The following is a 25,913-nucleotide window of genomic DNA, read 5'->3' as shown; positions in this document are numbered from 1 at the left end:
AAGCAGAAAGGTCATCTTTTTCCTGCTAAAAAGTTGCTTCTTATTGAGCATGACTACTTCTAAGGAGGTATCTGTGATGGTAATCTTTTTCCATGTTCAACACCATAGGTATCTATGCCAGCAGCTCATGCAACATCATCTGCTCCCACCGTAACTTTAGTACAGCTGCCCAATGGGCAGACAGTTCAAGTCCATGGCGTTATTCAGGCGGCCCAGCCATCAGTTATTCAGTCTCCACAAGTCCAGACAGTTCAGGTATGTGTATAAAAAGTTCTGCATCTACTTTCATAACTGTTGTTTATAGCCATATCTGTCTCTTTTCATTAGTTACAAAAATAGGAACATACCTAGTTGAGAGTTTATTTTCCAGTAAAGGAATATGCTGCATCTGTATAGTCACCTTATGTATAGGAACATATATACACAAGAGCAGACCTAATTAAACGACTTTTTCTTAAGATACAGAAGAAAAAAAAATTGATTGGGGAAATCATTAACTACATGAGATAAAGTTGAAATATTTGGGAAAGTCTAAGGCTGATATACCTTAGTTCAGGAAAATTGAGATACAAAAATAATAACTTAGTAATTACTTTCTGATCATGCAGTTGGAAAAAAATAAACCCTTGTCAAAATTAATAACCTTACCTAAGATACTACCTGAATTTAGAGATCGTTTAAAGCATTGTAAAACCAGCTATGTCTATGCATGTTAGAGTATATAACTTTGAAATAACTATATATTGAGAAAGTTCAACTTAAGGGTCAGTGATTACACTGTTACCTAATTCTTTGGAGACCTTGTTCCTTTGGATTGAATCTGTAGGGAGTAAAGGGACCCAGAGCTCCACAGGTGACTACTTAACTGGAACCAAGAGCGATAGACATCTTTGCAGTGAGCTTATTGAAAGAAAAAAAAAAAGACTTGAATGTTCATTCAAGTAGGCCATAACCCCAGCCTCCCATTTCATATTTTTTGCTTCACAGTCTTCCTGTAAGGACTTAAAAAGACTTTTCTCCGGAACTCAGGTGAGTCCTAGGTCCTAGATTTGGAGAGAACTATTTTTAGAAAGGAAGGTGAGAAATTATTCTTTTATGTCTCTGTCCTTCTATAAACATGCAATTAAGGTTTGCATAAAGATCTGAGAGATCTTCTAGGTCTAGGCCAAACTTGTTACCTGCCCAGCCCTTAGTGTATCCTTCTCTCCTCCAAGTGGTAGTCCAGCATAACTTGAACACCTTTGAGAAAGGAAGCTCTGTCTCCTGAGCTAAACAGTTTGTAAATAGGGGTCATTGCTGAACTATTCTCCTGTGGTGAACCAGAACATACCTTTCTAAAACTTGTATTTAGTGGTCCCATTTCATCCTCAGAAACTAGTTAAGCAAATTTAATTCCTTTTCTGTTGGACCACTCCCTCTCCCTTATCTCCCACACCCTTCCTACTTTTTAAAAAAAATACCCAGACTAAACAAATGTCTATTTTTCTACAGCCATTTATTATATGGCATAGCTTTGATTGCTCTTTACCATCCTTTCTATCTTCCTGTGGATGAGAGCTCTTGTGTTTTCCTTGAGTTTGGTAGCCAGACTGATTGATATTTGTAGAGGCAGAAGTGCCTCCTTTGCTCTGGAAGTGTTTGATTAATGTCCTCAACAGACATATTAGGGACATACTAGATCCAGTCAGCCATATTATACTATTGAGTCATTGAGCCACTGTTCCCCACCTCTACTTCATTCTGTCCTGGTGCTTTTGGTTTGCTTGGACACTTATGTGGAGGAAAAATGTTGTCATGTGAAATCATCAAGTTAGGGGCGCCTGGGTGGCTCAGTTAAATGTCCAGCTCTTGATTTTGGCTCAGGTCATGATCTCACAGTGTGTAAAGTTGAGCCCTGCATCAGGCACATGCGACAATGCAGAGCCTGCTTGGGATGTTCTCACTCCCTCTCTCTGCCCCTTCCCCCATTTGCATGTGCTTTCTCTCCCCCCACCAAAATAAATAAATAAACTTTAAAAAAATCAAGGTATATGAATTTCCATAATGAAAGATACTGGTAATGGAATTTGTTAACAAGATGGAGACAGTATTATTGCAGTGACGATGGAAGTATTTGATATTTCTGTGGAATCACACTGACTGACAGTAGTCTCCTATCCTTTGCCTTGGTTTTTATTTCATTGAATGCTACCTTACTATTTACTGTGCCATTACTAATTCTCCACTCATATATTCTCGACAATAGTAGAAAGCACCTGACCTGCTAGGCAGAAGTCATAGATTTCTCACTTTTCCTTTTTCTCTTATATTAAGCGGTTTTTCTATAAAGAACACACCAAAATTACCAAATTTGTTAAGATTGTAATTTTTGGTCATAATATGTGATATAATTATTGATTATATTTTTAATTTTAATCTTTGTGACAGTAGTAATTTGGACCTGAGGGTTGTATGGCTATTAACTTTATAGAAACATTTAGTCATCTTTTCAAGAGCACATTTTTCCATTGAGGTGAGCTATGCTTGTAATTGAAAGCCTGAATTCTGTGAATAGAGAGACACAAATTGTTTTTATTTAGTTTTTTAATTTTTTAATTTTTCTTTAAAGGAAAATAACCATGCAGAATATATTAAACTTTAATGGTCATTTCAGCTGGTTAACAATGATTAGTATATTATTAATTAGGAAGTAGCTTACATCAGAAGAGATGTTCAAACAAGAAGAGATATGGTCCCTCAAACTTCTAGATGGGAAAATAGGAGTATTGTAGAACAGCCTTTTCAAAATAAACAAGATACATTCCTCTTGATGTGAGAGTAAGATATTAGCATCTTTTTATATTTTTAATCTAAAAATATTTAGAAGTTATGCTATACTCATATTTCATATATGGCTTAACATTAGTCCCCTAACTTTATCCTTATATATATCAAGTCTCACAGGTTATATCAGAATCCCCCCAAAATAATGGGAGTTACACAAATGTATACAAGTTAACAGTGGCATCTTCACTTTTCCTTTGTTAGTTTTGAGTGCATTTTTAATATAGTGCAGTTTAAACGTGTCAGGATTTATGGATTTTGTTACCTTAAATTATTAAATTCATTCCTTCAACAAATTTTTATTGATCACATGCTATGTGCCAGTCACTGTTCTAGGTGCTATGAAAGACAGCAGTGAACAAATAATACTTCTCTATTCTCATGAAGATCACATTTGAGCGAAGAGAGACAATGAAAAAATAAAATATGTCAGGTGAGGATAAGTCCTGGGAAGATGATTAAAGCAGGGGAAAGGGATAGAGAATGTGGAGGGAAGGGTGTTTTCTTTTATGTAGGGTGGTCAGGGAACACAGCGAGCGGAAACCAGAAGCCAGTGCAGAAGGCTAAACCATACCAATAGTAAAAGCAAGTCCAAAGGCTTAGAAGTAAGAATGTGTTTTACATATCAAGGAATAGTAAAAAGATGTGGCTTGAATAGAGCAAGAAAGAGAGAGGTTGGATGAAATGTGCTTGATAATATGATGGGAACAATAATAAAAACCTTGTATGCAACACTGGGATTCATGGCTTTCATGCAGCAAAGTACTTAAGAGTTGTCTAAAGTAAGGATGAGTTACTTTTGTGAATTTTACAAGACAAGTGTTCCAGAGTCTCTGATCTTTTCAGTGATGATAAGCAAGGATTTGCAAGGGATATATTACCTAGCAGATATTTTTGAAAAAAAAAACTCTCTTTCAATTATCCTGGGACACAATAACATTTTTGAAAGAAAGTTGTGCTGTGGAGAGACCATTTTGAAAGAAGTTTGGAAATGTATTCATAGTTTTTTGTTAAGTGCAAACAATATAAATTTGTCACCTAAAAACTCATATCTATATACTTTTAAACCCTGGAAATAGAATTCTCTAAAGTATTCAGGAGTTTTCTAGAGTTTGAGTAGTAGTTGAACTTATTTGTTAAAACAAATATAAAATTGTAACACCTGTTATTAGCATGCAATAACTGAGAGCCAGGGAGATGAAAATATATTAGGTAAATCTCATCAAAAGTTTGTATAATGGGTAGATGAAAATGAAAACCTATTTCGTGTTTAGTAAGCCCAGCCAGAAATGCACTTTTTCATGAGTTCTCTATTTCAGCAATGGCAGATGTTAAATCATGTTTTAAAAAGCCTAAGCTTAGAATCAGATGTTTGAGTCACTGTTCTAAAATATTAAATGATTTTTAATGAAGTGTATTAAATTACATTTAATAATATTTAATAATAATTTGAAAAAACATCTAATTTGGTTTTGGCACTGTATAGTTCATTTTAAAATTTCAGATAACTTCAAAATAGGAAGATTTTGCCTTCTTACTAATAGGAGGTGCAGGTTTTTAATAAACTAAAAGAAAGTTGAGGAATACAGATCCAAAGCTTTACATCTCACATGGTGGTTTGGCTTTTTGACAATGTCTCCACTTCTAAGTGGCCAAGGTTAAAGACCTTTATAAGGAGCTAAGGAAAGGATTACTAAGAGAAGTGACAAGAGGTAAGGACTAGAAGAAGAGTCTCTGTCACTGGAATGTGGTAGTAATCTGTGATACCTACAATTGGAATAGAATTTTTCATATGGTTATTTAAATAACGAATTAAATACATATTAAAGTATAATTAATAGTTGTTTATAAAAAGTTTTGACATGATTTTATTAATCTCAGAAATGTGGATCCAATGTGTGTTTTGGATTTTTTTGGTTTTTGTTTATTTTGGTAGATAGTCCATAGGAGTTGGCTTCATGGCTCTTAAGTTCTCCCTGGATAGTATTCCCAAAGAGGAAACGTCAGCACTTGTGATTTTTATTGAGTAATTTTGAACTGTCTTTATATTAAAATGGTTGTAATCACTACATAGTGATAAGCTAACCTTCTGACTGAATTGACAAAATCTTTTAGATCAGAGGAAGGGAAGCTTTTTTCCTGCTGAAAGCAATAGAGCCACTGAGTTTGGCGGGGGGTGCGGAGGGGATGGAATCAAAGGCCACGTTAAAAAAAGCAAGCATTAATTTATTTCATTTTACAACTTCCCTATGGGTAGTTTACATAGTATGTTTTAAAACTGTTGTTTTAATGACCTTCAACTTGGAAGAGTATGCCTAAGTCAACTATTTGTCCTTTAAAGAAGGTTGTGAGGAATGAGGGTCATGAAAAGAAGGCAGAAAGAATAGAGGAACTGAGGTTCTGAGAAGTATTAATGAAGGTAAACACTTGTCATACTACTGTCCACTTTGAGTTCAGTCTTCTTGTTATTCCTTGAAATCCTAACGCTCCGCTGAGGTCTTTTCATAGCTCCTCATCTGCTGTGCATCTGGGAAGGTGCAGAGACTGTGCTGAGCAGGCTGGTTACAGCAGCTACAGATTAGTGGGAGTGTTCTCTGTCCTCCTTTGGCAGTAACTGTAGCATTATTACTCTGCAGAGAATCTCCATCTCAGACTAAATTCAGTCTTACGCATCTTTTTATCTGTCGTTTCTGGATTATTAAATATTGCCTGTTAATGTGTAGGTCTTTTAAGAGTATAGTTCTTACATTTTAAAGTGTTTGGATGGGGCACATTATTTTATTGTAGATTAATTTTGTGAAGAATTTCTAGATTTACCTAATTTCATTTGAGAGTGAGTGCCTGTTACAAAGTGCCCTGTCAAAATGAGTCCCCACTCTCTAAAACCCATAGGCCCAGGCCACATACAGAGTACCTGTGGGATTTCTCAGGTTCTTGTGACTATGTTTTTTCATATTGCAATTGCCCTAAATTTTGACATGGAGCTGAGCCACACAGACTCTTTTGACTTCATTAAACCTCATTCTCACTCTGATAGCATCATGCACACCTAGTACAGGAAGGAACAGAAGGCCTAGAGACTAGAGAAGCTTGGTGGTATCCTCTTGACAGACAGGCTTACCTACTAGGTGAGTGACCTACTAGTGAGTCTGAAAATGGCCTAAAAACACCTCTGGGTTGCTGCTTCTGACAAAACTGGTTTGAGATTGGAACCAACAGGATTTTGATGCTGGTAAGGATGTCTAAAACTGAGATGCCAACTATTGACAGTGGCTCCACTGCTTCCTAGCTTTGTGACTTGGGTGAGTTACTTAACCTCTTTGTCCCTTGAGCTCTTCTATCTATGACATGGATATAATAATTGTACTTAGCTAGTACCTGATGTTACTGTGCTAGTGAGCACTGATATAATACGTGCGTATGCTTTATCGTTGTACCTGGCACATAGTAAGTTCTCAATAAATGCTAGTTGCTATTATTATTATTATTATTAATCATCCCACGTAAAATCTTTGTTCAACTTATTTTCAGTACTTTTCAGTCCAGGAATATTTTTCCAGAAATACAGTTCTATACCTTGAGTATAGAACTTTTTGAGTTTTTGCTTTATAAAGGCTTTGAAAGTCTATATGTAGACTTAACTTGTTGGAAACAACATCTGGGGGATCGCCAGTCTTATTTGTACAGCTGTAAATAGAGTCACGTGTTTAACAGTAAATGAGAATGCTTGTATAGTCACCAAATAGGCTTATGACCAAATATTTAGTCATTTATTCTTTTCTTCATGTCAGAAGACTTATTTCACTTGGTAGTTTTGTTCTAACAACTGTAAGAAAACAACTGACAATAATAATGCATTCAAGTAAGATGCATTCAAGATTCGTTACATGAAGTCCTGAAAGAGATAAAGCTGAATTTGGATATCACAAAAGTTCGGTTTTGACCAAAAAATCATAGCTCTAACTCTGATTTCTATAGAATAAGTAAAGGGGAGAAGAATGTCATTGCTGTGGTTGTCTCCCATAAAAATTGATTTTTTTGTGCTGAAGCATGTGTAAGGTGTACATACATCCTTTCATATTTGATTTTTTCTTAAAATTCATAAACACTTTATGGGAACTAAATTTGATTATCAAGATAAAGTTCTTCTTTATTTTCAGATTTCAACTATTGCAGAAAGTGAAGATTCACAGGAGTCAGTGGATAGTGTAACTGATTCCCAAAAACGAAGAGAAATTCTTTCAAGGAGGCCTTCCTACAGGTATGGAATTTATTTATTTAAAAAATTTTTCTTTGATGTTTTTATATTTGAGAGAGAGAGACAGAGTATGAGCAGGAGAGGGGCGAGGGGGGGAGGGGTAGAGAGCGAGCAGACACAAAATTCGAAGCAGGCTCCAGGCTCTGAACTATCAGCACAGAGCCCGATATGAGGCTTGAACCCACAAACTGCAAGGTCATGACCTGAGCTGAAATTTGATGCTTATCCAGCTGAGCCACCCAGGTGCCCCTAGGTATGGAATTTAATAGTTAAAAGATTTAGAAGGAAAGATGTCAGGAAGCTTTAGATAGTTGCAAATGAAGAGATGTCAGAAGACCAGTTAGCTGCTCAATTCAGGACCGTATAGATTACTTCTCTTCGTCTTGAGTTACATCTCTCAAGTTGACGTTTATCACACAGAATAAGAGAACTTTTTACTCTGAACAGTCCTGGATAAAAATTTTTTTTTCTTTTTCTGTGTCTGTTTTTGTAGACTGTACCAGCTGCTGCTTTTCTGTTAAAAAGTTTGGAATATTTGATAGGATTATAGCATTTCTAGTTTGTCATTTCTGACACTACACTATTTATCTACCTAGCAACACATTTGCAGACCATTTCTCCTTCCGTGGTATTTAGTAAATAACTGTTCATTAATTTAATCCTTATTGCAGGGTGATGCTTTGCTGATATTCCCTAATTTTAGGGACACCTTGCTATAGTTTTTGTGCTCAGCTGTAGAAGTTGCCTACCCCATGCCTTGCCTCCAATATGGACCCAAACCATTTTTTCATATGTAGAAACTGTTTCCATACTAAATATCTCTACGAAGAACAGTTCCATAAATCTTCGTAAGCTTACTTGAGAGTTTAATAAATTTCAAACTTCTAATATTCTTTCTTGTTATTAGCCTAGTATTTCTGTTTTTCAAAGGGATGGTTAAAATTTTTTTCCACTTGGCTCCTATGCTAGCCTTTTTCTCAATTAAATGAAGGATCCTAAATGAATACCAATAAACAGATTTTGAGGTCTTAAGAAATTTTATGTTACCAAGTATGTGTTGTGTGCATTTATGCTCATGGCTTCTTTTTTTCTTAAATACAACTAGTTTTAGATTTGAACTTTGAAATATGTCCTGTGTTAGTATTTAACACATTTGATCCTGAAGCAAATCCAATCAGGTGTTGACAAGCCACTTGGCTTCTCTGTATATAAATTCCAGGCAAACAGTTGTAAATAAATTCTGTAAATTCTAATTGTAGACCTTATAAAATAAGGGCTTTATGTTGAAAGAAAATCTTTTGTTGTAGACTGTATCCTAGCAAAGATCACTTAAATAGTAACACCTTAATTCATAACCAAATAGAAAATGCCTGAGATACACATATGCAGAGAAATGACTACATTCATGAAAGATACTGTATCTTCCTTTACAGTCACTGTGTATCATTTTGTTTTAAGCCTATAAATTCTTGAAACCTAGCTTTTATGTCTTGACTGCAACAAGATCTTTAACAGAGTCCTTATGATATGCTTGTAAGATTGGGGAAATGGGGATTAGTTGATAATTCAAGATAAATTTTTCTTAGAACAACCCAGCTTTGTAGTGATTAATTAATACCCAGAGGATACTCTTAAAGTGCTCTCCCTTGGTCTCACCTGGTTTGGTATTTTTACCAGCAGTTCACCTGAAAAACAGAAGCCACTCCTATCACATTTGCAACTGACAGGACGTTAGGGGAGAAATGCCCTACTGGATGGGAGAACAATCACTTTGAAGGATCGTAGCAGCCAGGGGAAACAGACTGTCAGTTGTTGGTGATAATTCCAAAATTTCTGAACTTAAGTTTAAAATAAAACCATTTCTTCAGGTGCAAGATTCTAGATTAACAATTTGTTTTCAGGGCACCTGGGTGGCTCAGTTAAGCATCTGACTCTTGATTTTTGCTCAAGTCATTATCTTGGTCATGAGATCAAGCCCTGCCTGCTTAGGGTTCTCTCTCTCCCTCTTCCTATGCCCCTCCCCAACGTGCACACTTGCACTCAACCGTGTTCTCTGTCTCTCTCTCTGTCTCTCTCTCTGTCTCCCTCGGGGAAAAGAAAAAAGAATTTGTTTTAAAAAGGTAATTATGTTCTTTAATTATCATTAACAGATATCTACGGTTACCAAAAAAGCCTACATTGGTAAAAACCTAATGTCTAGACTAAGAGAAGGAATTAATCCCACTGCTCAGACCACATCTGGAATCTACTTTAAGAGAAAGTGAATTATATCTCCATGATATAAGAATGACCAAGATGGTCTGGAGCAACAGTATTAGAAACTGGAAGGAGACGACAAAAATGGTTACTGGTTTCATGCGAAAGAGAAGTAGATTTATATGCAGGTCTAGAGTAGTAACTTTTAAACTTTTATTTTTTTACCACAATCTACAATAAGAAATATATCTTTATAGTTTTCTCTCTGGATACATACTATTATCCATATTCATATACATATAGGTATATATATACAGGTACACACATATACCTACCCATGGGTATGGGCATCTGAAGCAAATAATACAGCAGTACTTACCTGTATTATGTGTGATGTTCAGGTGTTTTTTGTTTTACGTTGGTTATAACATACATAACTGTTTTCATGGCCCACATATGGGTTGTGACCTAAGTTTGAAAAATGTTGCTCTAAAGACCAGTACTGTTCAAAATGTGACCCACAGACCACACTGACAAATGGGAATCCAGTTAGAAACGCAGATTTCTCAGGCCCCTACCTGAGAATCTGTGGGGTAGGGACCCAAGAATCTGGGTTTTAACATGCTCTTCAAGTGCTTCGTTTCAATACTGCAGTTTGAAACGATGTTCTAGAGCAATGATGCCCAGAGTGTGATCTTGTGACCAGCTGTCAGTCTGCAAGCTGTTTATAATTGTTGTGCTTCTCGTTCGCAAAGAGGTAAGGGAGAGAACATCATCCTTACGATAAGACTAGGAGTTTACTAAATGAGAACAGTCAGATGTGGAAAAGAATGAGTAAGAAATCTTAGTGTGTGTGCTGCCGAAGCGAGCACTAAGAAATATTAGAAATGAGAAATACAATCAAGAGAATTAAAAAAAAAACAAAAAACAATAACCAGTAAGTGGGATAAACTAGACACAAGTAGCTGATGAGAGAATTGGCAGACTGGAAGGGAACTGAGAAAATAACTCAGAATGGAGAACAGAAATAGGGAGAAAATGGGAAAGACTGGTGAAAAGTCATGAGGGAATAGAGTGAGGTGCTCCAGTAGAAGCATTTATAGAATTCCCAGGGGAAACTGGGCAAAAGGAAATATTGAAGGAGATAATAGAATATTTTCTACAATTCCAACAAAGGTAATACATGGGTAAATATAAAGGCTAGTATTATTATGGTTTGCTTATTACTCTGTGATTAGAAAGACAAATGCATAAAACCAGAATTCTGTATTTGTTAATGAGCACATGGTATATGAAAGTGTAACTGTGACAATAACAAGATAAAGGGGCAGAGGTTGGATGGACTGTTGAAGCTGTTAGGTCACACTGGTTTGTTAGAAATTTAAGATGTCAAAAATTACTTGGGTTGGGTTTTTCCCCCTCTTTGTTTATGTTACTCATTTGAAATATGGTAAAGTTAATATGGGGTGGGTTGGTTTTTTTTTTTTGGTATTCCCTTTTATGATTTTACCCCATCCTTGTTGATATTATTTTTCAATATGTGAAACATTAACATGGTTCCAAAAGTCATAATTGTACAAAAATATGCAGGCCCTTATAAGTGCTCCTTCCCAATTTTTTTATTTTCTTACTCTCTTACCCATTAAACTCTATCTGGTTTATCCTTTCTGAGTTTTTTCTTAAACAGAAGAACAAACATATTATTTCGCTTTCTTTCTTATATAAAACGTACATGCTATACTTCTCACCTGGATGAACTATAGTTTATTCAGCCATTCTCCAATGTATTGGCATATAGATTGTCTTCAGTATTTTGCAGTTATAAACAGTGCTACCGTGAATAACCTTACTTGTATGTATTTTTGTACTGTAGGAAGTGTATCTTAAGGATAAATTCCTAGAAGTGAGATTGGTGTGTATACATGTCATTGAATTCATTCCATAAAAGTGTTGTACGCCAGTTTTATACTCACAGCAATCAGAGTGTCTGTTTGCTCACAGCTTTTTTACTTTTTAACAATCTGAGAGTCGAGACATTTAAAGTCAGATATTTTTTGGCCTTAATTTATTTTAGTGTTTATTTTTGAGAGCGTGAGCGTGTGGGGAGGGGCAGAGAGAGAGGGGAACAAAGGATCTGAAGCAGGCTCTGCATTGACAGCAGAGAGCTTGATGTGGGGCTCAAGCTCATGAACCATGAGAACATGACCTGAGCCAAAGTCGGATGCTCAACCAACTGAGCCACCCAGGCACCGTGTCTAAATTTTTAAGAATTCTTTATATATTGAAGATGTTTCTTTATCTGTAATATATGTAAACATTTTCTTCTAGTGTTGTTGATCATCTTTTATCTTTTGACTTTGGTTCTGATGTTCTTTGCCCTGCAAAAGGTTTTTTTTTCTGTATTATTAATCTCTGCTTACCCTAGATTTTGAGTGATAGCCTCCCTTTACATTCAAATTAAAGAGAAATTCATCTTTTTTTCTAGTCCTTGTAGGATTTCATTTTGACACATTGATCTCTCATCCGTTTATGGTTCATTCTTGTTCTTATGTTTTAAACTGCTGTCCTATACTCGCAGCTTTCTGCTTGTGTTCTTTTCCTGTTACTTGTATTTAGCCAGTAAATATTAATATTTTAGTTAATACAGTTCTCTCTTTTCCTAGGAAAATTTTGAATGACTTGTCTTCAGACGCACCAGGAGTGCCAAGGATTGAAGAAGAGAAGTCTGAAGAGGAGACCTCAGCACCTGCCATCACCACTGTAACGGTGCCAACTCCAATTTACCAAACTAGCAGCGGACAGTACAGTGAGTAGAAGATATTTCTGCTTTGGAAAGCGAGACAAAAAAACTAATGGCTGCATTCTCCTTAAAGGAATGCTGCAAGTGCCAACTCTTCTCTCAGTCTTGGGTGCCATTAATTTCATTTCCTTTACTGTTTACTATGCAAAGTTCTGGAACAGAAGTATTTTCTTTTCTTCAGAGTTTTTGTTAGGATTGCTCCAGCACCTTAGCCCTTTAGGTGGTCCTTTGTTTTGTGCAGACACCAGGAGAGTTTTGGAAGTGTTTTGAACCACTGCTTGAAACTCTAGATTTTAGTCCTCATGTGATAAATGATGTGAACAGAGGACGTACTTTTTCAGATAAGATAACCATTCTCTGATTATGTTTAAGGATAAAAATGGTCTATTTTTATTAATTCATCTTCTGTTTTAAAAGTAGCATTTTAAAATCATATTTAATGTTTCGTGATGGGGTTAAGAGGCTTGGTTATAGTCTGCCAACACATTCAATCATTATTCTTTTTAATGTAAAAGGTAATAGGGTGATTTATGATAACGTAAACATAAGGACTGCCAAAAATGGAGCACACTTGGCCTTTTGGCTCAAAGAAAGCAAAGATTTCTTTTGCAAAATTATCAAAGTTTCCATTTCTGTCATGTCTCTATTTGACACTTAGGTCTCTCTTCTTATCTTTCACCCAAATCTGTTTGAAAGTACTTTTCGAGTTCTGCTTTTGTTCGATCAGAGGCATTTGTGTAAATGGTGTGTTTTTCTATCTTTTCCCAATATCTTTTGCCTCCTTACGTGCCTCACACTTAGATTTCTTCATGTTGATTTGTTCATTAAATCCAGTACTTCCTGGGGGCGCCAAGATGGCTCAGTCGGTTAAGTGTTCAACTCTTGATTTCAGCTCAGGTCATGATCTCGCAGTTTGTGAGTTTGAGCCCCATATCAGGCTCCACACTCACAGTGTGGAGCCTGCTTGGGATTCTCTCCCTACCCCTCCTGCACATGTTCTTTCTCAAAATAAATAAACTTAAAAAAAATTCCATTACTTGCCATTACGTAGTTTTCCCCTCCCTTTCTTCCTTATTACAAATTAAATGTACTCATTGACACTTGGCTTGTTGCATTTCCTAATGCCCAGGAACGGTCTGTGTCAGGAATGTGTATAAAAGTTTGACTCTCAAGGTAAGAGTTTTTGCATAGCTCAACCTTTGTTTACAGTTGCATTCCAACTGTATTAAAGCAGACTCCTAAGTAGCAAACTTTTTAACTCTCCTGAAGCTTTTGAAAGTGAATAGAAGGAAGGCATTTTTTTGACTTAGCTTCCGGTCCACACTACGCTTACTGGAGTTCACTCATCTTTTTTCCTTCTTGAGTTCTTTGTTGGCAGAGATAAACAGGTACCATCTACCTACATGTATGTGGGTTTTTAAAACCTTACATATACCAAGTAATTTGAATTATTCAAGATGTGTGTTCTAACACATTGCTACATGACATTTACTTTTCTCTGTATTTCGACAGAAACCTGAGGGATACAGCATACTCTTGTTAGTAACAGTGATTTAGTTGTTGCAGGGAATCTCACTTGAGTTAGGAAGCATGTTCTTTAGAGAAAAGACATACAGAATCTCAAATAGGGAAGTGAAATTTAGAAATGTAGATGTTTAATTTGGCATCCCACTCTGTTCCAGCAACTGAAAATTGCTAGCTTTAGAAAGTTAATACTTTGAGACTTTTAAAATTTTATTACATTATCCATTATTCTATCTTAATATACACATATTTCTTTGATGGAATTGATTTAACATTATGTTCTTGATTGTCATTAAGAATCAATATAATGGGGGCTCCTGGGTGGCTTAGTCGGTTAAGCGTCCGACTTTCGCTTAGGTCATGATCTCGCGGTTCGCGGGTTCGAGCCCCACGTCGGGCTCTGTGCTGACTGCTAGCTCAGAGCCTGGAGCCTGTTTCAGTCTGTGACTCCCTCTCTCTCTGACCCTACCCTGCTCATGCTGTCTCTCTCTCTCTCTCTCTCCTAGAAATAAATAAAACGTTTTTAAAAAAAAAAAAAAAAGAATCAATATAATGACTACTTAAACATATACAACATTTGTATGTTTCTTAACTTAATCTTTTTCATCTCTTCCCAGTAATAAGAGTTTGGTATATATCTTTCTATTCTTTTTCATTCTATTTATACATAAATATGTTATGTACAGTATTTTTATACAAGTGAGACCTACATTACTTATATACCATAAAGAAATATATATATATATGTGTGTGTGTGTATATATATATATATATATAATTNTAAACATTTAGGACATTTCTAATATTTTAAACCATGAGACATGAACATTCTTACATGTGTAGTAGGGTCTCAGTGGGATAGCATCCAAAAAGTGGAATTGTTGGGGCACCTGGGTGGCTTAGTTGGTTAATAAGTGTCTGACTTCAGCTCAGGTCATGATCTCATTGNGCACATCCTGCCCGATTTCCCTTCCCAGTGGCTGCACCAGTTTGTATTCCTTCCATAAATTGGTTATTTTTTTAAATTAATGCTGTTAGTAGTTTTATCCATTACTTAGTTCACTATTCCTGATAAAGTCTTTTCTGAAAAATTCTTAGAAACACTGGTGTCTATCATTTGGAACTTGAATTTTTTTGTTTCACTGAATACAACTGTAACCCATGATGTTTTCCTAGTTACTTCAGCTCCTCAGAATCTCAGTTGAGTTTATGTTTCACTGTATTCTTCCTCTAGATTTTCTGGGAGGATCTCTGTGGTAGAGACACATCAGTTACTTGACTTCTATCTTTTTCTTTTTGTTTTAATGAATTTAGTTTTATTGGAAACCACCCCAGATCCTTTTGGAATAATTAAGTATATAAATAAATATGATAGAGGAAAACATGTCTGATAGGATCAGATGTCTGTTTTCAGAGTACTTTCATATTACATGACCTCATTTGATTTTTATAGTTGTACTTAGTGTGGCTAGAACCAGCTATTTTTACAGAAGAGATAACAGATTCAAGTAACAGTGTACTGATAGAACCTGGACTAGAACCTAAATCTCCTGATACCTAGTTTCCTACTTCTTTTCTCCCACCTTGAGTTCCAGTGGTATGTAGCCAATAAGAAAGCTATGTGTGTTAAATACAGTGGAAATTAACTCTATATGAGAAATTGTGGTTTGATTGTTACCCTTCTGATTCTTTCAAGTTACCTGCAATTCTAATCTCAATAAAGTTCTTACATATTCTTTTCTTCTAATTGCCTAAGATAAGTAAAACAGAATTAGCTAAAGTGGATGGATTGTATAAACTAGTATCTTAATTTCCAATTGGTATCATTTATCATTTGCTAAAGCAAATCATAACTACTTACTGTTACTATTTCTTGACTGAACAGTAGTTAATCAATGTCCCTTATACAGATAACTCAGCACATTAGTTTCTTAGAGCTGGCAGATAATTGATCCCAAGTAATTCCCTTCTAACAGACAAAAAGTAAAATGCATAAGTCAGACATGTTGACTTAGTTAAAAGCCGTTATGCAATTTTATATGTAATACTGTGATTTTAATCCTCTTTCTGGAAAACTTTTTTAAGAGGGAGACTGTCTAGAGATGATCCAACCACCAACTTGATGCTGGTGGCTAAAGGATTGCTTTGTTCAAAAAAATAATAACCTACTTCTGTCTATTAACTTTTTCCATCTACTATAATATAAAGGTGAATTCATTTTTTTTAATACAGTGGAATATCTTTTAGTATGAGCCAAAGTTGATTACTTCATAACAGGTGAATGACAAGTGTGGTTAATTAGTGAATAATCAAAAGGACCCCATATGAGATACTTGGATATGTAACAGAAATAGCAGTTAAATTGATTTTCTAAATGATGATCCTGAGCACTAATTTTAACTTTGCGAGATACCCTGTGATAAATGAGTTTCATAGGACATATCAGTTGTTGCACTGAGCAGACATTTGTTATAGTTTATGCATTGCTAGCTGAGTTAGAGAACGGAATGCGCTGCTGAACTGCTTTATTAATTATGCATTAAAACAGCCATTTATTGGGTGCCTTTTACTGCCCATTTCTTTGCTAACTATGTGAAAGTAGAGAAGACAAATCACATTTCCTACCTTTAAAAAATGTATTTACTAGAGGAACAGTGAATATTAAACAATTAAAATATCGCACAATTAAGACTAGAATAAAGGAAGTATGGATCACAAAGTGGTACTTCCTCTGAACTAACCACTTAGAAAGAAATTTAACATTTTTTTCATTTATTTATTTTTATTGTTAACAGGTATTATTATAAATTATTATATGGTTCATAGACTGCATTTGTATTATAGCAATTGGATATGGGTTTCCTGAGCAGAAAGTTGCTTGAGTATACCAAATCCTTGGCAGTATCATTTGCTATAATAATTTCTCCTAGATTATGTCCTACACATTATTCTACTTTTAATTGAGTGTGTCGTAAAGTCTTATATGGTATTAATTAAACTGATAACCATAAAATCCATTGGGTTTTAGTTGCCATTACCCAGGGAGGAGCAATACAACTGGCTAACAATGGTACCGATGGGGTACAGGGCCTGCAAACATTAACCATGACCAATGCAGCTGCCACTCAGCCGGGCACTACCATTCTCCAGTATGCACAGACCACTGATGGACAGCAGATCTTAGTGCCCAGCAACCAAGTTGTTGTTCAAGGTAAGAGAATTCAGAATTCACAGGTGTGGTAAATTCTTTGAAAGGTTAACATTTTATAAACTCAGATAAAAGTAAGTATGATACTGCAGAGCACTATTGAAAGTGTAGTTAATTTTTTTTTTCATTATAGATAATGTTCTCCATGAACTCTTCCATTATTCCAGTTGGACCCAAATGTCATGGCATAAAAACAACTATTTTCAGTTTATAACCTCTTTAACACTTTGAGCATTTGGAGATAGGAGAAACAAGGGTAGGTTACAGGGAAAGACCATGAAATCAGGAGTTAGGAAGGCTAGATTCTAGATCTAACTGCATAGATTTGTTATGTGATCTTGAGTAGGACTCACCTCTCTGTGCCTCATTTTTCATGTTATTCATGTGTCAAATTAAGAGTTTCATTACTAAATCACTGCTAAGAATCTTAGGAGGTTCTGGGCACCTTGCTGGCTCTGTTGGTAGAACATGCAACTCTTGATCTAAGGATTGTGAGTTCAAGCCCCACATTGGATATAGAACTTAGTAAATAATCTGTTTCTCTGCTTTATACTCAAGAAATTTACATCCTCATTTCTAAGATCATCTTTTTTTATTTCAAATGAAAGCAGTCTGTTCTGAAAAATTTTATACCAGTATGTAAGTCTACTGGTCTGTAGAGAAGTAGTAGTAGTTAAATCCTTGATGAACTATAGAAATAGCTTTTTTTGTTTTATTTTTTTAATTTAATTTCCTTGTTTTAGGAATCTTTATGGATAGGAGTTGACCATTTTTCTTGGAATCCATTTGAATACTAAGAATATGATTTATGCCAGATTGAAATTTACATATTGAGGAAATAATTTTTAAAATCTGTTTCTTAAAATATTTTTATTAATAATATATTTTGCTTCTGTTAGGTAATGACCATTATACCCCTTCACCATGGATGATAATTTTTTGAATAATCCTAAAACATCAACTAGAGAGTCATCATTTGTCTAAAAGCCCCTAATGTATTTACAGAATATATTCTATTACTAAACAAGTAATATTTGAAGAAGATAATATTTTGTTTATTAATGGGAGTAAAACACCTTTTCACTTTACATGCAGGTACTCAAAAATTGTAAAGCAGGATGTCAGTGAATTTGAATTCTGAACGTCAGTTTGAAGATGGTAACATGTTTAGTATATAAATCTTTTCCACTCAAGACTACACATTTTAATTGATATTAATAACTAATATGGATAATTTTATACAGCTCTTGAAATACTCTCAGCGCTAGGTTCTTTATTCTTAGGAAGGCATATTCCTAAGCTGTTTTTAGAAGCAGTTTGACAAATGATGATTGTACTTCTTTTCACAAGTGATAGATCATTTAGGTAAAAAAATAAACCTCAATTTATTTAGCTGTTAGCTTTACATTAAAACAAGTAATGTAATTGGCATCAAGTGGTACACATTTTCATACTTTCAGTTTTGTTTCAATTAGAAATTTATAATAGTTGACCATAATGCTTTATTTTCTCTTCCATTTTGCTATTTTATGAAAAATCATGGTCGTTTTTATGTCGTGGCAAGAGTCTACTTGAAATTTTTTAATATGAATTTACCAATATCAAAGGAAGACATTGAGGAGTATACTCTGTCTAGGAGGATCATCCAAGCTGTGCTCTACTTACCTTTTAGACTTAAGGTTGGTAAGCATGTTAACAACAGAATAGATCTGCATTCCAATGAAAGATAAATACAAGACCCAGAAGACATAGGTGAAGGCCTCTTTCACCCAAGTGTCTATACTAATAAATATATTAAATTGGAAATTATTTGTCAGTAATGACCCAAAGAGTGCTGATTATTTCAGTGTTGTAGTTACAATCATGTTCCTTATCTTCCTGTGCAATCCAAAATGTATGTTTAGATTGATGATTGACACACATAGTTTTACCAAGTCACGGTGCTTCAGTGTCTTTACACCATGTTCATGGTTTTTCTTTTCAGCTGCCTCTGGAGATGTACAGACGTACCAGATTCGCACAGCCCCCACTAGCACCATCGCCCCTGGAGTTGTGATGGCGTCCTCCCCAGCACTTCCTACACAGCCTGCTGAAGAAGCAGCGCGAAAGAGAGAGGTTCGCCTCATGAAGAACAGGTACATACGCTGCACTTACTAGATTGTGGGAGGTCAGGTCGTCTGCAGGTACTGCCAGATGTGTGTCTTTTTGATCTGTTGATAATATGACCTTTGCACTGAATTTATTTCTGGTAGATTTGATGGATCTTGCTAAAACTTATTTATTTAATAAGCTGCACTTATGAAATGGCTAAAAGGATTATCGGTCAATCTTTACTCATAGTTTTCTTTTATGTAATTTCTCCATGAGAGATTGAAGACACAACTCTGCTATATTTTCACTATGCTGTAACCAACTAGTTAGGTTATTTAAATATTGTTTCTTTTCATGACAAGTATTATTTGAGAAGATAAGAGTTTCAAGTATGTATATTAAAATTAAATGTTTCATTTATATTAAATTATTTGTAATAAAGTAAATGTATGATGGCCGATGTTTTAATGAATATCATCTTTAGTGAAAATTAACAATTTAACACCTAAAGATATCTTCAAAAATAGATTAACTCTAAGAACACCTTGTTCTTAGAAAGTTAAAACTGGTAATCATAAACTCATTAAATAGTCCTGTTTGAACAAAATAAAGGTGAAGAGGAAAAATATTTACCATGTAAATATTGATAAAAATAGAGTGGATTCATTAGTCTTCAACAATGAAAATGCTACACATCAAAATCTATGAAATGTGGGTAAAGTAATTTTCATAAAGTAAATTCATAGCTATAAGTAGTTTTGTCAGTAAAAAACCAGGAAAATGTTTTTATTACATTTACTTTAGTAGTTTTCATTTTTTTAGCTTAGGATTTAATATGGAAATGATTTTAAGACAAACCAAAGAAAATGAAATAAAGGTATATATAAAGATCTAAAAATTTGAGGGGTGCCTGGTTGGCTTAGTCGGTTAAGCATCTGACTTTTGGCTCAGGTCATGATCTCATGGTTCGTGGGTTCAAGCCTCGCGTCGGGCTCTGTGCTGACAGCTAGCTCAGAGCCTGGAGCCTGCTTCAGATTCTGTATCTCCCTCTCTCTCTGACCCTCCCCTGCTCACGCTGTCTCTCTCAGAAATAAATAAAAACATTAAAAAAATTTTTTTTAAAGATCTAAAAATTTGAAATAGGTGAGAATATTCCTCTGCTGTTCATCCCAACATTTTTTAAACACTGTGATGAAGTGAGAGAAATGTAGGGATTGAACTTAGATAGTCTGGAGTCAAGTCCTGGACTGTGCTTTTTGCTGTGACTTTGGAAGAATACATTAACTCTCTCAGCTGCAGTTTTCTTCTTTGCAAAACAAGATTCCACCACCTACCTAAAGGGCTGCTCTTTAGGTACAAATATCATTCTTCTGAAAGCACTTGGTAACTATAATGCTCTATTGAAATTTTTCTTAATGTTTATTTATTTATTTTGAGAGAGAGAGAACAGGGGAGGGGCAGAGAGAGAGGGAGAGAATCCCAAGCAGACTCCATGCTGTCAGTGCAGAGCCTGACACAAGGCTCAATCTCACGAACCTTGAGATTGTGACCTGAGCCCAAACCAACAGTCAGACACTTAATTGACTGAGCCACTCAGGCACCCCTTGAAATATTTGTCTTTATGAAGTTTCCTGTTTCTGCTCAGTTCAGCCTCTTTTGTTTCCAAAATATTCTTAGCTATTGTAGAGTGTTAACAAATTACATCTAAGCTATGAGAAATGGCAGGGCTTTTTCTGGGATATTAGGAAAAGAGTTCCAAATAAGCCAAGTGCCTTATTTTATTTGTGCTCCATCAGTCTGTGATTTTCCTTAGGAATTATAATAATAAACAGAAGCATTAAAATCTGCATTCATTTAATGTATTTTAAAATACAAATTAAACTGTGTATTTAAATCTTTTCAGTTTTAAAATGTTTGTAAAGAAATGTTTAACCTTTCAAAAACTAGAAGTTCAATTAAGAAGTCTTAAGTAAAGGCTAGGTCATGAAATTTAAGACAGTAGTACTTACTAAAGAAGCCAGTTCTAATCAAGACACGGCAGAGCAATCAGATGGAAAATAAACCCTCTTGATGATAAAAACAACAGAAGGACTTCATGTTGTGACTATGCAGTTTGGCTCTGTGGGACAGGAATGTTACCCCTCATATAGAAAAGACTAAGAGGTGGTGTAATTAGTGGGTAAGAAGGCAGCGCTATAACTTCTTGTGTGCCCTCTTGTATAGAGCAGAGAGCTGCCCATTAATGAAAACTTGTTAATTTGGCTGGCAAACTAAACTTCCTTTTTTCTCTAATTTCTGTCTCGCTCCATCCTCTCCCATCCCCTTCCCCCCATTTTCACACACACCAAGTTAGGGACAGGGCACACATGGCTACAGTTCCTAACCACCTTTGCTGGCTTGTGATCTTCAGGAAAGCTACCTGACGTACCATGGACTCTTTAATAAATAAGTGAGATCTCCCATTGAATATGCTAAGGTTCCCATTTCCCTTTATTCCCATGTTACTGCTGCTGCTACTTTTCCAACTTCCATTCATTAGAATGTGGCTTCAGTGATCGCCATACCACTCTTTTTTTTTTTTTTTTTTTTTAACATTTATTTATTGTTGAGAGACAAAGACTGTGTGAGCAGGCGAGGGCCAGAGAGAGAGGGAGACACAGAATCAGAAGCAGGCTCCAGGCTCTGAGCTGTCAGCACAGAGCCCAACACAGGGCTGGAACCCACGAACCATGAGATCCTGACCTGTGCTGAAATTGGATGCATAATTGACTGAGCCACCCAGGTGCCGCCCCATACCACTCTTATATCTTTAAAAGATACAAATTCCTTCCCACTTGGCAATCTAGTATTCTCTTTTCATTTCAGTTTACCTTTATGGAATATTTGACACTTTTGTCTACTCATTCTCCTGAACTCTTCTTTGGTTTATTCACCTGGTTTTCTGACTACTTTTGAAGTTTCCCCTTGGAACGTGCATTCATATCCATGTATTTATTTAAGGTATCGCCTATATGCTGCTACCTCCTAATTGTATATTCTGGCTTTGACCTTTTTCCTGAGTACTATTTATTAAGGGCTAGTTTATGCTAGGCACTGTACCTAGCTAGTTTCTTTACATATCTTTAGTTCTACCTACAATGAGTAGAAGCTTATCTCTACTTTACAGAGGAGCTGTGGTTCAGAGAGAAGTTAAATATCTTGTCAAGGTCACACCTTTTATGAACTTGGTGCAGGGGTACCTGGCTAGCTCAGTCAGTAAAGCATGTATGTGATTCTTCTTCATCTTGGGGTGTGAGTTCAGGCCCCGCATTGGGTGTGGAAATTGCTTAAAAATAAAATCTTTTTTTTTAAAAAAAAGGAAATTTGGTAGAGCTGAGATTTGAGCCTTAATGTCTGGTGCCAAAGCCTGTGGACATGCTGCTTCTCAGACTCCAGCAGGCAGCTCTCTGCTGCTGTGCCTCTCAAACCAGTGTGCTGGAGATACGCAGCCTCAAGAAGTAAATATGGAATGCTCTCTTTGAATGTTTGTCACAAAAATTTGAGCAAAATAAACATTTGTAAGGTAAGACATTTAAAAAAAAATTCACACCAGCAGTGCGTTTTTGGCCTGTGTCCCCAGAATCCCCATTTTAGTTTGCTGTGCCATTAAGGGTACTTCTGTGGAAAAGTTAGAGCAGTGCTGTCCTCCTAAATGTACTCCCTGGGATAAGTGTCCCTTATGTAGCTCAAACACAGCCTATCTTAAATTGAACTTCGATGAGAACATTTGTGATTCCCCAAATTCTACACCATCCAAATTACCATTTAGTCAGAAATGAAGGTCTAAAAGAAAGTATGGATGGTTATTAAATTAATTTTTGTTGCTGCAGTAACAATAACAAAAACCCCAAATCTTAGTGTCTTGGAACAACAAAACGTCTTCCTACATTACTTTTGACAGCCACAAGCCACTGCTGTGGCCCGCTTCCACATGCTCCCAGCTAACAGTGGAACGCCTTTTTGCCAAGGGATGTCACTTTTGTAGCAAAGGGGAAAAGGCAGTGCTTTTTAAATCATCTGCTTGATGGTGGTGAATGTGGCACCCACTTATGTTCCACTGGCCAAATATAGGCAAGGACAAGCCCAGTGAGTGAGTGGGGATGTGTGTTCTTCATTTGGGGAGGGAGGAATAAAAAATTCTGAAAGTAATACAGTCCACTATCCTTTCTGTATAATTTTAGAATGCAGGAGGATTTTAATAGATTTCCTAAAAGCAGAAGGAAAAACATATAGGTTAAGTAGGTTTGACTGTATGAAAACATAAAACCTCTGTTTAGCCAAGCAAAAGATACAGTAGCAAAGCAAACTAGAAACATTTAATAAGTCAGAAGAGAGTTAAGGATATGAATAGGCAGATTCATAGAAAATGAATTAGAAATAAAGCAAAAAAATTTTTTTTGAAAAATTCCAAACAATTAAAGGGTATGGTATGTAAATTAAGGTATATTCATTGTACACATTGTATACATTCAGCCACATACAGTCAGCCTTTAAGAATGAAGGTAGATGTGGGGGGGTGCCTGGGTGGCTCAGTCAGTTAAGCATCTCTTGGTTTCATGATCATGGTCATGATCTCACAGTTCGTGGGATCCAGCCCCACATCAGGCTCTGTGCTTATAGCTTGGAGACTGCTTGGGATTCTCTCTCTCTGCCCCTCCCCCATTCATGCTCACACACTTTCACTCTCTCTCTCTGTCCCTCTCCCTCTCAAATAAACTTAAAAAAAAATAAATTTAAGAATGAAGATAGATGGTATTTTTATTCAGATAGGAAGATGTTCATAGTGGAAAAAAGGTTACCAGAGAATATGTATAATCCCACTTTTGTTTTTGGGGTTTTTGTTCTTTTAAATTTTTTTAGTGTTTACTTTTGAGAGAGAGAGAGAGAGAGAGAGAGAGAGCACCAGCAGGGAAGGGGCAGAGAGAGTGGGAGACACAGAATCCAAAGCAGGCTCCAGGCTCCGAGCTGTCAGCACAGAGCCCGATGTAGGACTTGAACTCATGGACCACGAGATCATGACCTGAGTTGGACACTTAACTGACAGAGCCACCCAGGTGCTCCCCACTTTTGATTTTATTATATATGTGAAGCATGCTAATTATAAAAGCACATTTGGAAACATAAGCTAAAAATTCAGTCATCACTAATTATGCCACCCAAAATATTAACATTCTGGAGTATAATTTTTTTCCTAACATATATGTGCAAAAATAATANATTTTTTTTTTTTTTTTTAATGTTTATTTTTGAGAAAGAGAGACAGTAGTGAAAACAGGGGAGGGACAGAGAGGGAGGGAGACACAGAATCCGAAACTGGCTCCAGCCTCTGAATTGTCAGCACAGAGCCTGATGTGGGGCTTGAACTCACAGACCACGAGATCATGACCTGAGCCAAAGTCGGACACTTAACCAACTGAGCTACCCAGCATGTCCTTATTTTCTGATACTACAAGATTGTTCAGGTTCAGCTTCTCATTTGTGTGTCCCCTGCCTTAGCCTTGGAACCAGCCATTTCTTCCTAAGTTCTAGTTCCTTTTACTGGAAAATAGTATATAGAAATCAAGAACAAGGCATCACATATGCTCTTTGCTACCCGGTTTCACACTTCTGGGCCCTATCAAAAGGCAGTGTTACTAAATATATATTTGTACTAGCCAGTGTATGCACACATCTAAATTTCTATATCTGTATATTACTAAAATAAATATGAACTCATACTAGCCTCTCTGACTCTAATTAGTAGCCACAGGGTTCATATTAGCCTTCCCTACTTTGCTTCTTTGTAACTTCTTTCTCTGACTAGAAACTTGGTTTCCCATTTAGTGTATTTACAGATTTGTTTAACTGTAGTAGACATTTAAAATAGTTAACTGAATTGCTAACTTGTACACCCATGAGAAACAGATTTACCAATTACAATATAATATTTATGTACAGTTCTTTTTGTTTTTAGCCTTAAATACCAGTATTTTCAAAGCTATTTAGTTAGGCCTGTTCCTTTCTTCTCCACCTTCTTCAGTGAGGTTCTATCACACATTTGTAGTATAGTTAGATTTGTCACCGTCTTCATTCAGCTCTGGGATTGCATGTAGATTACTTTTTATGCTGTATATTTCTATTGGTTTTGACAGATGTATGGTACCAAGTTTCTACCCCCACAGTGCCTTACAGAACTGTTGCACTACCCGGGAAAGAATCCCATGTGATACCCACTTGGTAATCCTCTTCTGCCCCCCTTCCCATACTCTGGAAACCACTGAACTTTTTTCTATCCTTTGGATTTTGCTTTTTCCAGAATCTCCTATAAATGGAATCATCCAGTGTGTAGCCTTTAGGATCTGGCTTCTTTCACTTAGCAGAATGTATTTAAGATTCATTGATCATTTTGTGTGGATCAGTAGTTGGTTTTACCCCCCAATATTGTATTGTACGATTATATTGTGGTTTGTTTGTCCATTGACCTTGATGTTCATCATAGTTTCCAGTTTTGGAGGATTGTGAATGGAAGTTACTATTAAAATGGACAGGTGTTAATAGGAACTTTCAGTTCACTTGAGTAAATATCTATAGGTGTGCTGGCCAGATGGAGTGGTAAGTGTATACAAGAAACTTTGTTTTTCAAAGTAGCTGTATCATTTGGCATTCCCACCAGCAATGTGTGAGAGTTCTAGTTGATTGTATCCAGTGTTAAAATTTACATTTTACATTTAGGTCTATGATCTCTTTTGAGTTAACTTTTGTATAAGGTGTGAGGAGTGTCAGGATTTATTTTTTGTGTATGGACATCCATTTGTTCCAGCACCATTTGTTAAAAAGATTATCCTTTAATGAAGTCTTGTACTTTTGTCAAAAATCATGTATCTATATTTGTGTGGGTCTGTTTCTGGCTAGCTTGTTTCATTGGTCTTTGTTTTTATCCTTTCACTGATGCCATGCTGTCTAGATTACTGTAACTCCTAGTAAGTTTTGAATTT

The 25,913-nt window shown here is 35.9% G+C and overlaps 1 protein-coding gene across 3 annotated transcripts in view; it reads left to right on the top strand.

Annotated features, from left to right (window-relative positions):
• Positions 1-25,913, top strand: part of CREB1 (cAMP responsive element binding protein 1) — a 55,288-nt gene that overhangs the window by 23,291 nt on the left and 6,084 nt on the right. For 2 of the 3 annotated variants that reach the window (XM_077771192.1, XM_077771189.1), the window contains exons 3-8: positions 109-255; positions 988-1,029; positions 6,984-7,084; positions 11,941-12,083; positions 16,630-16,812; positions 18,794-18,944. In XM_077771192.1, the coding sequence (XP_077627318.1) occupies positions 109-255; positions 988-1,029; positions 6,984-7,084; positions 11,941-12,083; positions 16,630-16,812; positions 18,794-18,944 (767 nt within the window). The remainder of the gene's footprint in view (positions 1-108; positions 256-987; positions 1,030-6,983; positions 7,085-11,940; positions 12,084-16,629; positions 16,813-18,793; positions 18,945-25,913) is intronic. The other variant, XM_077771196.1, reaches the window with a different exon arrangement.

This window comes from Crocuta crocuta, unplaced genomic scaffold, assembly GCF_008692635.1.
Source record: "Crocuta crocuta isolate KB4526 unplaced genomic scaffold, BGI_CrCroc_1.0 scaffold160, whole genome shotgun sequence".
Lineage (NCBI taxonomy): Eukaryota > Metazoa > Chordata > Mammalia > Carnivora > Hyaenidae > Crocuta > Crocuta crocuta.
Note: the sequence above shows the minus strand (reverse complement) of the source record. Positions and strands in the feature narration are given on the sequence as shown.